Raw genomic sequence first — 17,542 nt, forward strand, 5'->3', positions numbered from 1 at the left:
GGGCTGGGTCACCTTGCGCTCAGCGACCGACACGCCCCCGTCTCGAAGCAGCCCCGGGACGCAGTGCCGGCGGCCAGGCCCCCTGCCAGCCCTCAGGGCCACCTTCCCACGAAAAGACCACGTGGTGTGCAAGAGCCACCGACCCGGAGCCCGGACTTGGGTTCGCGTTCTGACCCATCCCTCCCTCTCAGGGTCGTCAAGCTGACCAAGCCCCCAGAGCCTAGGGTGCAAAAGGGCACACTGTCACCTCCCTTATGAGACACAGCAGCTGCTCGGCAAAGGACAGGGCGTTCCAGCCCCGTGTGGACCTCAGCGACTCGCACGTTGAGGCCTGGGGCCGAGACGGTAGCATTTCTGGTCTCCCTGGCTACCAGGCCCCCCTAAGGGAGGCCGTTCGGTGTAACTGACTGAGTCTCAGGCTGGAAAGATTGTCCATCAGACGTGGCCTCGCCCCACACAGCAGGTCAAAGGCCCCGGGAGCTCATTTCCCAAGCATGCTCTTATGGACTGAATGTGTGTTATCCCCAAATCCTTATCCTGAAGCCCTAACTCCCAATGTGATGGTATTTGTGGGGCATTTAGGAGGTGATTAGGGTTAGATGAGGGTGCAGCCCCCATGATGGGATTAGTTCCTTTACAAGAAGAGGTGCCAGAGAGATGCTCTCTTTCCCTCTCTACTACGTGAGGACAGAGCAAGAAGACAGCCGTCTGCAAGCCAGGAAGAGAGGCCTCACCAGGAACCCAATCAGTCGACACCTTGGTCTTGGCCTCCCCAATCTCCAGAAAGAAAAGAAATATGAGAAATAGATGTCTACTGTTTAAGCTGCCCTGTCGAGAGAGTAATTCTTACAGCAGCCTGAGCTGACTGAGACACTCACTTAGCGCAAGTTTGCCCCCGGCCCAAGCAAAGGCGCCCAACCAGGCCCCTCACCCTCAAAATTAATGCATAGTGTGGCCACGGCTTATCTCTCCCAATATGCGCGGCCCCCAGGGCTGCCCCCTCTCAGCTCTGCTGGGGACAGCCAGGAGCTTCTGTCCTCCCTCGGCTCCTCATGTTCTCCAGTTCACGTTTTCACTCCTTCCCTCCCTTTGAAAATACTGGCGGAGGAAATACTAATGTGTGATGGATGCCTTCCTCTTGGGCATGAGGCCTGGGGGAGAGCCTAACTCCATGGTCTTTGGGAAGAAAGACTGGGCCTGCTTCATTTCTGTTCTCCCACAGCCACTAGGCCTGGCCCTGCATAACAGCTGCTCAAAGTAAGTCTGTAGATATGTAACCCAGACACACACTTGATGCCACGTGTTCAGTCCATGCCTGAAATGAGTTTCAAACTCTGCTGAATCTGCCTACCCAGCGGTTCATCTTCCTCTTTCTCACACCTGAAACCCAACCTTCCTTTGCGAGCCCACCCACCCCGACTCTCAGTCCTTGTGGCCGAGGGGGCTGACCCAGCCCAAGGCCTAGGGGAGGGCGGCATGTGATCCAGCTCGGGCAACCAGCATCTTCCAGCGGCTTAGCCAATCACTGGCTCAGGGATGGACATGTGACCCAAAGCAGGCCAACGAGATGCTCTCTTTCTGCTGGGGTTCTTCAATGGACAGGATGAGAACCTGCAGCTGCTGGAAACCACATCTGCCACCTTCATGGGGGGAACCCACCCGAGAGTGAAGCCAACACAGAGGAAAACAGAGAGAGGGAGTAAGATCCTGGGAACATCACTGAGCAGTGAGGATCCAGCTGGATCCAGCTGAGCCTGAAGCCAGACATCTCTGGGATCTTCACTTACTCAAACCAGTAAATTCCCTCTGCATGCTGAGCCAGTTTGGACTGAGTTGTGTCAGTTGTAGAGAAAGTTCTGGAATAACACACATTGGAGAAAATGGAGGAGATGGGGCACTCTTGCTTTGCTCCCATCCTTAAACAACTTCCCTTGATGCTTTAAGACAGTTCCCTTCACCTCCTCCAGGAAGCTCCCCAGGGGTCCACTCATCAGTTATGACCTTCACCTTCCATGGACTTTCAATCTGCTTAGTCAGTGCCTCCCCTCAAGACCTGAATTATTTCATAATCTCCAGTTGGGCCTCCAGGCTGGGAAGTAGGAGCCACCTGGAGAAACGTGACAGGGGACACTGCAGCCCTCGAGTCCAAGCTCCAGGGTCAAGCCCAGCCCCACCACGAGAACTGTGTGAGTCTGGGCGCATCATGTGACCTTTTCGAGCCTCAACTTCCTCATCTACAAAATGGGACCATCAACAGACCTGAGCTCCTGGTGCTGGGAGGAGTGTGAAATGAGAGACACTGGCATGTCCTACACACAGCTGACCACCAGCAGCAGATGCATATTCTGACCGAGTGGCCATGAACCCTGTTATCTGGGTGAACATCCATCACTTCAAGCTGAAACCGGCCCTTCCTGCTCTTGACCCTGCCATCCCCACTGCCCCCTTGGACGCCGTAGCCCACGCCTCCTTCATCTAAGGTGTCCCTTTTCTAGGCTCTCCTATTCCTCCCACCTCTGGCCCCCTTGGCAGGTGACCCACCCATGACCTTCAAGATGATCGGCCCCCCAGAAAACCAGGGGTATGCCCATCCTCACAACCTGTCCCCATGGTCTTTGCCACCCCTGCTATGGTCCCTCTGGTCCCTGGTCCTCCTTGGTTCTACCATCTCCGGTCTCAGCCTCTGTAAATCCAGGGCCAACAGGTTTACACGCCTTCTATATGAAAACTACCCTCCCGGAGAAGATGCAGCCCTTTGAGGCATGTCCTGCCTGACCCAGCAAGCCCACTCCTAGGTACATACTCCGCAAAAGCTGAAAATAGGGACTCAAACAAATACTTGTACACTTCTGTTCCCAGCAGTATTATTCACAAATAGCCAAAAGGTAAAAACAACCCAAATACCCATCAACCGATGAATGGATAAACAAAGCGTGGTTCAACCGTCAATGGGATATTAGTTGGCCATAGAAGGAAGAGCACGGACACAGGCTACAACACGGACGGACCCTGGAAACATTCTATGCGGAAAGGCCATGTGCTGTAGAATTCCACGTACGTGGAAAGTCCAGAACAGCCAAGTCAGTAGAGACAGAAAGCATATTCGCAGTAGCGTGAGGCTGAGGGAAGTGGGCGAATGGGGAGTGTCTGCTAAATGGCTACGGGGTTGTCTTTTTGGGGCGCTGAAAATCTTCTGGGACTAGACAGAGGTGATGGTTGCACAACACTGTGAACGTACTAAACGCTACTCGACTGCATGTTTAAAAATGATTACAATACTAAATTTTAAGGTATGTGTATTTCACCACAATGAAAAAAAGATATACACAAGGAGAAAAGTACATGTGTACACACACGTGACAAAATGTATCTCTAACAGACACATGTAAAGAAATAAAAACCCAAGATAAGCCTCGCTATAGTAACCCTGTCTCCTGGTGGCATTACCCGACCTTTTCCTTGGGTGACAGTGTGAATGTCTGAGAGGCAGGAGTGTTATGTGGTCAGAACATGGCGCCGGGCCCAGACCTCCTTGGAAACCCAGCTCGTAGAGCTTGTAGGAGCTCTGTGACTCCGAGCCTGCTAATTGGACCTCTCTGTGCCCAGCTTCCTCATTTGAGAAACGGGGACAGTGTGAGAACCCACCTCACAGGCTTCTGATGAGGCCTAAACGAATCAGTACACACGGAATGCTTAGGGATGTGTGTTAGCACTGGTAGCCGATGCTGGAGACACGGTAGGAATGGGCGGGGGTGGGGGGCGGGGGTGGGATGTTCAGTCCGGCATCCTTGCTTGGGAGAAATCTAGAAACTCAAGTCATTGTACCAGGAGCCACGCCATCGAGCACTGGCCTGGCTCCCAGCAGCCTGCAGCCACGGGTGGCCACAAAAGGCGGCTGGTTTCTGGTCAGCTCACGGGCAGAGCACTGCCCTCCTGCCTTCCTTCTCTCAGCCCCAACCCCAGCTCTCCAGGACCCATGCTGGGCACTGGGGGTCCTGGGGCTCACACCTGACCTCACAATGGGGGGGTTCCATGGGGAGAGGTTCCCGGGCAGGGAGACCCTGCCTGGGGGGAGAGGCGGGGGCCTGGCCTGGTCGGGAAGGCTCTGTATCCCTCCCACGGGCTAACAACAACAGCAATGACAATAGTAATGGTTCCTCTTGCGTATGCTATGAGCCTTCTTCGCAGATGAGGAAACTGAGGCACAGAAGCGTTGTGTGACTTACCTAAGGCCACACAGCACACAGGTAGAGGAGTTGGATTTGGACCCAGGTGGGCCGCCTCCCGGGACCGTGCTTTTAAGTCCTGCTCTAACCTGCTTCTCAAGGGCAGCAGCCTCTAATCTGGTCTCCCTGCCTCCACCCCCTTTCTTTACAAGGCCCCAGCTCGGTGATCCACAGGCCATGGACTTCCCTGCTAAAATGCCTGAGGTAGCTTGCTTCCAGTGACTGCGTGAGGTCCCACGGCTCAGCTCGGTCTGCAAGGCCTTCCCTGGTCTGCAGGTCCCGTTTCTTTGTCCATCCTGGGCCTCCTGATACTCCCCACACATTCCTACGCGTTCCTGCCTCTGAGCCTTCATCCAGGCTGTGCCTTCCCCTCGCGGTGCCTTCCATCATTTAACAGATACTGGCCGAGTGCCTGCCACGTGCTCGGCTCTGGATGGCTCCTTAGCTCGTGGAGCTTCCAGGCCAGGCGGGGTCAGTGACAGGCGCTGTGAGCAGGTGTCATGGGGAATGCTGGGGAGGCTTCCCGGAGGAGGGTCCACTGGGCAGAGATCTGAGGGTGAGCTGGAGTTACCCTGGTGGAGGAGGAGGAGGAGGTGGAAGAGGGGTGACGGTGAGAGAGAGAGAGTGTGAGAGAAGGAGAGAAAGAGGGGGAGAGAGAGGGGGAGGCAGCAGTGTGGGCAAGTGCTGGGGGTGGGAGGAGCTATGACACACATTTGGGAGACCAGGGAGAGAGGGCCAAGGTCAAGGCTGATCTGCCGTCTCCTGCACCTGCCCAAATAACCCATTCCGTCCTCTGCACCCCAGCCAAGTTTACAGGCCTCCCTCTCCCCACACACTTTGCCCCTCAAGTCAGAGATGGCCTCTTTCATCTCCAGGACCCCTAGCCCTGCCCACAGAGGGCCGAGCCCAGAGAATGCGCACTGAAAGCTTTGTCATACGAAACCGAAGGCCCCGGGGAGAGGGAAGTGGAAAACTGGCCGGTGGGTGGTCGGTCTCATGGCCCAAAAGCAAGGAGACTGTTCCCAGGATTTTGCAGCATCAGACGGTAACTGTGGCCTTCCATGACCCCTTCCCCGCTCCTTCTTATTTCAACTCTATTTATTTTGGGCACACACACATACACACCCTCCTTCCCAAGACTGACAAACTCCATCAATTAAAAGACCCTACAGGGCATTCAGCACAAGGCCTTCCTTCAGTTCATTTGCCAACCTAACCACTGTATCATGAAACTCCCCACAGAAGGGCACTGCAGACAGAGACAAATCAATGCTAACGAGAGCCTGCAGAGCTCACTGGGAGGTGGGTGAGTGGAAGGAAGGGAGGGAGAGAGGGCAGGTGGAAAAGACCCAGGAGGGCTCCTTACAGGCGAGTCAAGAGGCCCTTCAGAGAAGACGGAACCAGAAGCTTCCTATGTGGGGATCTCAGCTCACCATGCCTCCTGCAAATCTCACCCTGTGCACACCGGGGCTGGATCTACAGCATCCTTCCTGGGTTGAGGAAGATCATTGTAAGATTTCATTTCAGTGGCCCAGGATTTACCCAGGGTATCGGCCAGACCCAAGCTTGGGAGTCAGCCTAGATTCAGATCTCCCTGCGGGGTCCTGGCAGGCTACATAATCTCTCAGTTTCATCACTTGCAAAACGAGCATAAAACACCTACTTCCCAGGAGTGTCCACCATTGAACATGTTTTGGGGCCTCTTATTTTATTTTATTTTTTTGCGGTACGCGGGCCTGTCACTGCCGCGGCCTCTCCCGTTGCGGAGCACAGGCTCCGGACGCGCAGGCCCAGCGGCCACGGCTCACGGGCCCAGCCGCTCCGCGGCTCGTGGGATCTTCCCGGACCGGGGCACGAACCCGCGTCCCCCGCATCGGCAGGCGGACTCTCAACCACGGCGCCACCGGGGAAGCCCTGGGGCCTCTTTTATGTATCAGGCACTGTGCTGGGTACTGGACACACAGTAGAGACCAGGTCAGCAAACTGTCCAGCCCAGAGGGAGCAGGCATTCTCGGGAAGGAGACAAACATAAGTCAACCACCCACCACACGAAGAGATTCGGACAGTTGAGGAAGCACACGGAGGAAGCATTAGTGTCGGGGGCAGACCAGAGGGAGCCTGGGAAGCCCTCCCTGAGAAGGTGATGTGTGAGCTGAGACTTCAGGCTGGCCTAGAGCACAGGACAGCACACATGCGTAACCGCAGCGATCCCTTCACACCTCCTCCCAGAAGAGATGTCTCCACCAAGCAGACCAGCACACACACTGAATCATAAGCTGCTGGGTCCAGGAAAAGGCCAAGGACACAGGACACAGAGATGGGAGGAGAAGGGAATGAGGGTGGGCAAGTGCTGAGCCCTTCCACCAGGCTCCTCCTGACAGCAGGCTGCGTCCTCTCGGCTCTCTCTCGGGTTCAGCACCCTGGAGAGGTCTGACCGCTGGATCCATTTCAGCACCACGGACAGGTCTAAACCCTGCAGAGACTCCATGCGCCACACAGATTCAGCACCTGGGACAGGTCCGGTCATGCCACCCTTCCTTCTGTTCCCTGCCACTGACCAGCCATACATAGTCGCACCTACTTAAACGGACATTCCAGGCCCTCCCTGGACCAGCCTCTCAGCTCTACAACATCTGACCACTCTCCAACCCCGCCCCGAATGTTCCTGACCCCCTGAGCTTTCCTCTGGACCCCTTCCTCTTTAGCCTGTAGAAACCCCACCGACTTATCAGGGCGTCGAGCCAACACCACCTCTTCCATGAAGACCTTTTCCTGATTCAAATTGGGGCCTTCACCATACCCTACTTTTTGCCCTCCTTCCAGACTGTGAGTTCCTCGGGGGACTGTGTCTGATTCATGCCTTCGCTCCCAACAGCACACGCCAGCCCAGCACCTGGTGGGCGCCCAATCAATGTGTGCTGCAGAAGTGAATGAATGAAGTTGCAAAAATGATTTATACAATTACCCCCAATTGTTGAGAGCTCTCTCTGCCAGAAACGGCATGCTTCACACACATTTTTATCTAGTTTAAGAAACTGAGGCCAAGAGATGAAGGATTTGCCCAAGTTCACACAGTGAAGAAGTGACAGAGCCTGGATTCAAACCCAGATCACACTGCACAGCCTGTGCCCTTGACCGTGGCTCCTTTCTGTCCCTATCCAACCCAGTGCACTGCCGTCTGCCAGTCCCACGGAGCCTTGAGCACAGCAGCCGTGGTCCCCTGAAGTGACTCTGAATCTTTTTTTAGCCTGAAATTGAAATCACTGATACTTCAAATTAGAACCCCGAAATGAACGAGCCAAGACTTCAGATCTGCAATAGCTAAGCCACCCGCATCCACCTTCTCAGCAGGATTCTGGCCTATTCCTCAGCCCGGACCACCTGTCCTCAGTCAGTATGGAGGACAAAGTGAACTATTCTCTAGGTGCGGGAGGGGCTACGTCTACGTGCAGGAAAGGGGACCAGGCTCCCAGCTTCCCAGGGGCTTCCCAAGAGCAGTGTCCTCTTTAAAGCCTCAGAGAGCAAAGACCTAAGTGCAATGAGCCTCAGACAGCAAAGAACCCAACGCTAGGAACCTCAGAGAGCAAAGACCCCAGTGCTACGGCCTCGGACGGCAAAGACCCCGGTGGTAGGAGCCTTGGAGGGCAAAGACTTTAACGGCGGCAGTTTTCCCTGGGCACTGACATATTCTGAAGGCAAAAACAACAAAATCAGCCGAACTCCTCTGGGCCGACTTTTTTTTTTTTGCTACTAAAGGAATGTTTTTCAACCATCACTGAGAAGACAGCGGGAAGCTCAGACCTTAGCAAAGGCTCGGCAAGGCGATGGAGAGGCAGGTCAAGATGGCCACAGCCTCCCCTCCTACGGTAGCTCAGGCGCTGGCAGCCCGGGAGCAGGCGAGCTGGAGCGGGAAGCTAGCCAGGGGGCCCAGGTCTTTTCCAAAACCAGCACAGCAAGAAGCCACAGAGCTTCAGAGCAGAAACACTCCACGTTCGGAGGGACCCAGGACAGCCACTGGAAGCTGCTTGTCTTGCAACACAAAACTGACAAAACTTGACCGCCGAAGTATCAATATGATTCAAGGTCAAGAATTCACCAGTCGCCCTAGCTTCCTGCTAACATCTGGCATTTGCTCTTTAACGTAGTTATTGAATTAAATACCCATTTAAAATGACTTAAATAAGACGCTAAGAATTTTGCGGGGGAGGGCAGTGGGCAGAGTTCCTAGATTGGCCACACAGGCCACCAGCAGGACATGTGACGAAGCCTCTCATGATGTCCTGGAAGGCAAGACAGAGAAAGCGAGCGGTGTGGCGTGGCTGAAAAGGAATGCTGGCACTGGGGAGAAGACGACAAAGGGCTGTGGCCTCGTCTCTGGGATTTGTCGCCAGAGGGTAAAATGAGAACTATGAACAGGAGTTCCAAGATTACCTAAAAGCCAGACTTGTGCCAAAACAGGATTGAGCAAAAGGCAGCGGCTACCTGGGGAAAAGAGATTCAAGCCAAACCCGGAGGCAGGCCTGCCAAGGATGTTCGGGGCTTGGGGTGGGGCGGGGTAGGTGTCTGCAAAGCTGATGTCCCCTCCCCGGAGAGGCACCCCGAGGCTACAGCCAGCGCGCTCTTGGCTGAGGTGCCCGACTGTGTGCGCCTGGCCCACGGCGGGCGTGCTCTGCAACAGCTACGTGCCGGAGACGGCAGTGGTAACAATCCCCCGTCATCCTTATCACATTACGACCTATTAGTTTTTAATTGAAGTATAATCGATTTACAGTGTTGCGTTAATTCCCGCTGCACAGTAAAGTGGTTTGGTTATACGTATAGCTACATTCTTGCTCATATTCTTCTCCATCACGGTTTATCACAGGATATTAAATACAGTTCCCTGTACTATACAGTAGGACCCTGTTATTCATCCATTCTATATATACTAGTTTGCATCTGCTAATCCCAGACTCCCAATCCTTCCTTCCCCCTCCCTGCCTCCCCCTTGGCAACCATGTCCTCTATGTGTGACTTATTATTATTATTGGTTCAGCTAACCATCACTGGTTTCATCTTCTGAGTCAGGCACCATTAACGACGATGAAGGACAAGAGGATCAATAACCAATACGGATGGGCTATTATGCCCAGCACCGCTAGCCCTGCCTGACCTCCTAGCCAACAAGACAGGGGCCGACAGCAGCTCGCGTGCCTCGAGCCCGGGTGCCCCATACAACGGACCCTTGAACAACACGTGTTTGAACGGTCTGGATCCACTTATATTCGTATTTTTTCAATAAATATAGAGTTGGCCCTCCGTACCTGCAGGTTCCACATCTGTGGATACCGAATCTTCGGACACAGAGGGCTGACTACGACACTGAGCATTTATGGATTTTGGCATCTGCGGTGGGTCCTGGAACCAACCGTCCGCGGATACACCAAGGGACCGTAGTTCATCTCCGGTGACTTAATTCACACAACCACCCAAGTTGCTGATGGGAGTGCTGAGGCCCAGGGAGCATGTGCTGACTGGTGATGTACTTAACCACTGATCAGGAATCCCCCGGACTTTACCATTTACTCTCCTCCGTGTAATACTTAATTTTCAAGCTGGGGAGGCTGACCGATTATCACCAGGTTGTAACAACTGTTCACACCTCCAGCTGGGTTGAAAGTAATGGTTTGGGCAAACGCGCAGCCAGGATCTGTGTTACATTTTCCAAGTCCCGGCTCCCAAGCAGCAGCCTGACAAACATTTTATAAGGTACTCCAACGGTCTCTAAGGAAAACACCAGGGCATCCCTCAGCATCCTCACTTCAGTGCAAACTGAGATTATAAAACAGTTCCAGGCCATCTTTAGTGCAAGTATTTAATACGAGGAAAAAGTAATTAGCAAACTCAAGCATCACTTTTCTAGGAGGAAGGATATTGCTGCCTGCTTTAATTGCAAGGGAAAACCTATTTAGGGAAATTAACACAAAACGAGATTGGCCACTTCAGGACGAAGAAAACAATCACAGAAGCCATGGGAGTCTCCCGTACTGCATCAGGTTGGGGCGTGCTGGCCCCAGGAAAATAATTAACGCCCACAACAGTGCCGCTGGCCTGAAAGCAAACAGTAACTCCTCGTGGCCACCGGGGCTGAGACACTGCTCGTCCGCATGAGATGGCTTCTTCTGAGGGATAATTTTCCATTTGTGAAATGAATCCCTGTCAAAAGTTAATACTGTCATTCTAGAAAATCTGAGAAATAGAGAGAAGTCTGCAAAAGAGAAGATGATCACACAGGACCCTATCACCTAGGGGTGACTACTTTCTCTCCTTTTTTTCCTTTGCTTATATTGGGGGGAGGTGGTATCATTTAGATGATATTGTGCAGATAACTTTAATTCTGCCCGCTTCACCTAATATGAGGTAACCGTTTCCTGTTGGTAGTAAGAACTTCTTGCACGCGTCATTTTTAATGCTTTCTTATAAATCCACAACAGATGCATGGTGTCCCCTTAACCATCCCCCTCCACCACCGCCCTTTTCTTTTTGCTGCACTGGGATCTTTGCCTGTTTTTCTTTTTCTTAATTTTAAAATTTATTTATTTATTATTTATTTATGGCTGTGTTGGGTCTTCGTTTCTGTGCGAGGGCTTTCTCTAGTTGTGGCAAGAGGGGCCACTCTTCATCGCGGTACGCGGGCCTCTCACTGTTGTGGCCTCTCCCGTTGCGGAGCACAGGCTCCGGACGCGCAGGCTCGGTGGCCGTGGCTCACGGGCCCAGCTGCTCCACGGCATGCAGGATCTTCCCGGACGGGGGCACGAACCCATGTCCCCTGCATCGGCAGGCGGACTCTCAACCACTGTGCCACCAGGGAAGCCCCAAAAGTTGTTAATTTTAATGGAGTCCAATTTATTTATTTATTCTTGGGCGGCATGTGGGATCTTCCCAGCCCAGGGCTCGAACCCGTGTCCCCTGCGTTGGCAGGCAGATTCTCATCCACTGCACCACCAGGGAAGTCCCTGTCTATTTCTTTGCTCTGTTTTTGTTTTTGTTTTTTAGATCATTCCCTGAGGATGGGTTCCTAGATGTAGAATTCCTGGTTCAGCCTTATGGTTCTTACTACATACTGCCACGTCAAGTTCTAAAAAGTTTATGGCAATTTATTCTTTCACACGGCAACCTAGGAGTGCTGTCACCAGTGACGGGTATAGTAATAAAAAAAAGGGTTTGCTAATTTGAAAATAAAAATTGGCCTCTCACTGTCTGTGTTTCTTCTTACTCTGCGCCCATGTATACATCCGGCCCATCAAAACATCTCCTAGCATCTCTGAGCTGTGGCGTTATTGACTCAGACAACCTGGGCTGGAATCCCAGCTCCCCTGTTGCATGACTGTGGGCAAGTGATTTAACCTCTCTGTGCCTCAGTCTCCTCATCTGTAAAATGGGGATAATACTGATGCTATTTTTCAGGATTATTGTGAGGGTCGGATGAGATATTGCAGTGCATGGCAGATACACCCTCAATGACTACAAACAAGGACACGGGCCTTTGGTTGTGTTTGTTGTCAATGTTGTTTGCTCTTTTGATGTTTACGGTTTAGTTGTAGTTTGAGCAATTCTTGAGATACAGGATATTTTAGTTTACGAAAGTAATGCAGGAAACAAAACTCGAGTTTCCAAATGGGGAGGCTTGTGGAAGAAAGCCAGTGAGATCAGCGCGGTGCCTGCTTCTATTTTTTTTTTGTTAGAATGCTAAATTAAGCTGTTCAAAGAGCCAGAACAATGAGGCCAGCCGGTCATCACCGTTCCTGCCCAGCGGAACCCCCGGCGGCGTCCCTGAAGCTCCCTAGAAACACTGATGCTCCTGCCCTGTGGTTCCGATTCTGTAGGTGTGGGCTGGGCCCGGGTCTCGGTGTCTTTGAAAGGTCTGCAGGTTACCCTGGTGCCCAGCCGGCTTTCACTGGGTGGGGCCGACGGGCACTCCAGTTGGTTGAGCCCCTGCAGGAACCAGAATGACATCCCCACCTCCAGTCTCCTCAATTACTCCGTGCAAAACTGTCACCCGAGACATGCACGTAACCCTCCTGACACTCCTCCTGGTAAGCGGTCTCTCCTGCCCCACCTCCTGGGGGCGAGAGGAGCTTGAACCGAGATAATCTCAAGGGAAGAGCAGACGGAGTATTCAACACCCCGTACCTGAGGCTGACTCTGCCTCTAAACTTCGACTGCAACTCTTGAGAAGCCTCACTGCTATTGAAACCAGTCTGAATTGGGTTTCCTTTTGGTCCTTAATCGTTCTTGGCTGGCGGAGGCCCCAACCTCAAATCTGACCCACCCAGGAAGAAAACTTGCCCAGACTCCCCGGCTTGCTTCTCCCTCTGGGCTGTCACTGCCCCCGGCCCACCTCTCTGAGGATCACTCCCCGCCCCCTACCGGGTCCCCAAAGGGACACTCAGAGCCCACCACCCACCCTGTCCACTCCCACTGCCCCTAACAGCTCTCTGGGGAAGCTTCCGTGTCATCAGCCAGCCGGGGGACTCTGGCACGTCAAGCTGATCTGAAAACGGTAAACACACACGGTCTATGGAGCCCCCTGTTCGAATGTCTCCATGCACCGAGCGCCCACTTCCGCTTCTCCACCCCTGAGATGAGACTTCATGACAACCTGCTGGCACACCACGGCCCATCTATTTCATCGTAACTGCCAAGCGGAAGATAGCCTTTTCCACAGAACTTCATTCAAACCTTTGGCTTTTTGGCAGGAGGGAGGGGCGTGGTCAACAAAGAAACAATACCGACAACAAAAGAACAGACTCCTCCCCAAGGACGAGGCAGAGAGATATACATTTCAGAGGGCGAGCATCTAAGAAATGCACGCACAAAGGAAACCCTTCTTGACAGGGTCAACGCCGGCAAGATGACCGTGTGTGTGCGTTCTGACAAAGTCCAAGAAGGAAAAAGGAAATTCAGTAGCTGCTGAAGAGACTTTGAAGAGTGAACATTCGCTTCAGAAGTTGCCTCTTGGTCCCGGAGTTCACACCGCAGCACGCGTTTTTCAAGTGAAAGTAAAAATCGGACACGCTTTGGGTTCCTTTCCAATGGCAAAGAGAAAGGAAGGCTTGCGGGGGGGATGTGGGGAGATGTGGACAGTTTGCCCGCCCTCGGGGAAGCTTCCACACAGGACCCTGCACTTGACCGAGAGCCCAGAAACCCCAGCCTCCAGGACGGCTTCCGGTCAAAACAAAGATCCACCTAAGACATGTGAGTCTGTCTAAAACAATCCCTCCAAGGTTGAAGCTTTTCACTGAAAAACAGAGAAAAATTTTCCGTTGGAAAAAACATGCACCTATAAGGCTATAAATGATTTTACTATTCCAGTGGCGGAATCTGGGAGCTAGAAAAACAACTCAATGGAGACAGTCTTTTACACCCAAGCTCCTAAAGGAGAATTTCTGAGCCCCGTGAGGCAGCCTTGGAATGAAGTGGGAGGAGCGAGGTCCCCAGGCCCCCCTGCACCCCCCCAGCCCACCGTGTTCCCCAGTAGAGTAGGACCCGTGGTGAGCAGCCTTGTAGGGCCTGGGGCTGTTTGGGGCCCACGTCTCCTTCAGGTCATTTGAGACATAATAAGACAAACATAACTTCAAGGCAGCTCAGGGCCAGTCATTCCTGGAATCCTGGAATTCAGAGGCTACCCAGAATATAAAAGCTGTTCCAAAATGGCAAATATGTTTGCATAGCAGAGGTTAACAGCAAAGTCAATGGAGGTGCTTCGAAAACAGAAGGGCAGAAACTCTTAATGCTCCTAATTTCCACGGAGCCTTCCATCCATCCGACCAGGTGGCATGCCTTCTCTACCTGGCCCAGGTGTGCACTGTGAACACGTCCGCCAACCGAGCGCAGCTCTGCTCCCTGGGAGAGGGGTGGGCCCAGCAAACGCTCTGAGGCCGACCCACGCTGCTTCTTTTATCGACTAGTTTATCAAGGAAACAATCTGATGAGCCAGGGATGTATGGCAACCTTCTGGAGTCTCTCTGTCTGTCTCTGTCTCTCTCTCACACACACACGCACACACACACACACGCACACGCGCGGGAAGGGGACTTACATCACAACTGCAACCTACAGAGATGATTCAACCCAGTCTCTCTGCATTTTCATGAGGTTACAAATCGAGTTAACTCATGAAACCACAGTGGGTTTCAGTCTCCACCATGCTGGATACGCATCCCACAGTTTCAGTGGACAAGAATCCAAAGGAGCGCAATTCTTCCTCTGAGCCAGGCTCTGATTGGTCAGTAGTAATTCAAATAGATCTTTCAGCACGTAAAGTGAGACCGACGCACGATGCCTGGTATGAGGTGAAGCACCTTCTCTGTTTTACCTGGCTCTCTCTCCTCCAATAGTATCTTTCCTTGCGGATTTCCATCACTCTAATAGTCTTCAGAATCACCAAGGAGATCATGAACAGAACTGCAGCTCAGAAAGCACCCTTGGAAGGTTAGGCATCATGGAGAGAAACGGCTTCAAGTGGCCGTCCCGCCATGGCCTGGATCTCCTCCTTTCCGGAACGAACAAGTGTCCGGCCGGCCCCACGGCGGAGGCACCGAGTGCCCGGCTGGAAACCGTGCACCCATTCTTTCCACCTACAGGTGGATTTCCAGAGCAGATGAGACAGGGCTGAGGGTTGGCCCTAAGGAAGGCTCTTGCAAGAAACAGGAACTCCCAGCGGGGGCCACCTGAGCTTACCAAGCCTCTTAAAAATAATTTTTTTCAAGGTACAACATAGTCTTTTATTCTTGATATTTCCAAAGAGTAGCACATTCCTTTGAAAGTAACACCTAAACCCGCAAAAGGCAGGGAGCTCAAGTGTGCCGGCAGCTTGGTACCTCAGACGCACCGACATGGCGACTCCAGGTGAGGCTTGAAGCAGCCGGGCACTCACGTCTAGTGAGATTTTCTAAATGAAGAGGACCCTCCCTCCTTTCACCTACTAGCAAAAGCTAGTTTTCCCAGCGTCTGAGTTTAAAAGTTTCCTTTTTGTACCATCAACTCCAGCCACCCACCTTGCCCAGGCTCCTTGGGTGTTGGGAGGCCATCATCCATCCAACCGGTCAGTTACTTCGACTTAAAAATCAACAGACTCTCAGCCACCAACGCTACAGACCTCGTGTGAGCAACAGCCGTAGTACAGCGGTTTCCAGCCTGCCCTCGTGACACAAGAACGGGCCATGGCTCCTCTTGGGTCTATTCATACAGTCACAACCACAGATCCACGCGTGTCCCCGACATCACGGCAACCATCTTTCTCTTCCGTCTACCTCCTACTTCAAGACCCAAAGGCCAAGTTACATACATCTCAAGCCTCCCAAGAGATAAAGCCAAAGTCTCAACGACAGTCCCAACGCACAGTCCTCAGAAAACGGCATCCGCCGTGGACGGAAATAACCAAGCAACCCCGGTCCACGGCGGCCTCCACGCGTGCCCCCAGATCTGGCCCAATGACCTTGCTGCCAAGACCACAGACCCCAACCCCACGAGAGTCGGCGCTCTCCCCCAGCAGAAAGATATGAACACTGCTGCCCCTACCTCAATCAGGAAGTCCCCAGTCCTCAGTCCGGCTTGCCATGCCACCCCACCTTCATCCACGGACTCCAGGTACTGCAGGGCTGGGAACGCCGGCGTTGGCGTGAACTCTTCGATGGGCGTATCCGCTGGGAAGACAAGGTACACCTCGTTACGAGCCTGGGAGATGTTTCCAAGTTGGTAGCCCAGGCCTCCCACGGGACCCTGGGAGAAAGCAGGCCCTCGTGTGTCCGCGGGAAGTGGGTGGCCCAGGCCAGCTCTCCCCGGGAAGGGGCTGACACTCCCGGTCACGGGTCAACACCAACTCAAGCGACGGAGCCAACTGCAATTTTGGTGCCACCAACATCTCTCTTGGCCTCTGCGCTGAAAACACAGGATAACGTGCTCCCCTGTCCATGTCTGTATGTACACGCCTGTCATTTTCTTTAAAAGCACCAGTGACTAAACATTTTCAGTTCTATAAATGGAAAAGTTCCCCCCATAACCACATGGAGCTACAGAAACACCACACTGAACCGCTTGCCAAATTTCCATCTACATAGACTCGCAACCAAGGGAATTCAACTCGGAGCGTGGACGGAACAGAACGCTGACCCAGTGGGTGGCTGCAGATTTGGAATCCGCTTATGAATTCTCTCTGTCGGGAGCCCGGCTCTCTGTGGCCACTCTGCGGCCAGCGTCCACGGGAGGGCTGGGCCCCCCGCTCCTCAGCAGAGCCGGCGTTGGCTTCTGGGCCCCAGAGCTGCAGAGGGAAACTCTAGGGGAAGAGGTGGACTTTCCTGGGTGGTCATGTGAGGCCGGGGGTGGCGGGTGGGACGAGGAAGACGGCCTCGGTCGGGGGAGGGGAGACATCACACAGACAGTCATGGACACACACGGGGACAGATGTGTCTCTTCTCCCTCCCTCTGGACGAGCTGCTGTCAGGGCAGCCCGAGCCGTGAGCAGGTGGGGCTGCCACCGGGGAAGGAGGCCTCCCGGGCCAGCACAGGCGCGGGACCCCCAGCGTGGCACGGAGGCTCCGAGATCAAACTTGCACATGGTTTCCCCACACACGCGGGGCACAGATGTCTCCTCTCACGGGGAGGTGATGCCATTTTGTTTTATTCCGGAAGGGAAGACCCCAAGTTCAGGGCTGGCCGTGGGTGCACTGCCGTGGAACACGTTCCTGGAGCCCTCACTGCAGGCCACGTGACATGTATGCTGCCGGCTGGGCCACGGCGGAGGGGACCATCTTGCAAAGTCACCTTAGAGGCGGGCACCCGGACGCCTGCCGCACTCGGAGCTGGAGCCCACTCCCAGAACGGGGCAGTTCTGAGGTGCCCGAAACTCGGGACCGGGTAATTCTGGGCGTCTGAGACCAGGAGCTCCGAAGCCAGCCACAATCAGGCTGAACTAAACCATGAAACACAGATGAAACCCATGAATTTAAAAAAAAAAAAAAAAAAAAAAAAGAGTAATGGTAGTTTGAAGGCCAAATTACACTGTACTCACAGTAACGAAATCTCGTTTTTAATCCTTGGGGGGGGGGGGGGGGGGGGGGGGGGGGGGGGGGAGGGGGGGGGGGGGGGGAGAGAGTGAGAGAGAGAGAGAGAGAGAGAGCAATACTGTGTACAGAAAATTAAAAATATTCCTAAAGGAAGCCCCGATGTTTTAACAGGGAGAATGTTAAAGAACATGGTTGTCTAGCAACCGAGTACCCCCAGGAAAAGGGTTTCTTTTTGAGCTGGGGAACATTTTTTCTACAGGCGTGCACACA

The 17,542-nt window shown here is 53.4% G+C and overlaps 1 protein-coding gene across 2 annotated transcripts in view; it reads right to left on the reverse strand.

Annotated features, from left to right (window-relative positions):
• SHANK2 (SH3 and multiple ankyrin repeat domains 2) overlaps positions 1-17,542 on the reverse strand; it is a 464,476-nt gene that overhangs the window by 139,114 nt on the left and 307,820 nt on the right. For both annotated transcript variants that reach the window (XM_024133268.1, XM_055079758.1), the window contains one exon: positions 15,789-15,913. In XM_024133268.1, coding sequence (XP_023989036.1) covers positions 15,789-15,913 — 125 coding nt within the window. The remainder of the gene's footprint in view (positions 1-15,788; positions 15,914-17,542) is intronic.

Source organism: Physeter macrocephalus, chromosome 18, assembly GCF_002837175.3.
Source record: "Physeter macrocephalus isolate SW-GA chromosome 18, ASM283717v5, whole genome shotgun sequence".
NCBI lineage: Eukaryota > Metazoa > Chordata > Mammalia > Artiodactyla > Physeteridae > Physeter > Physeter macrocephalus.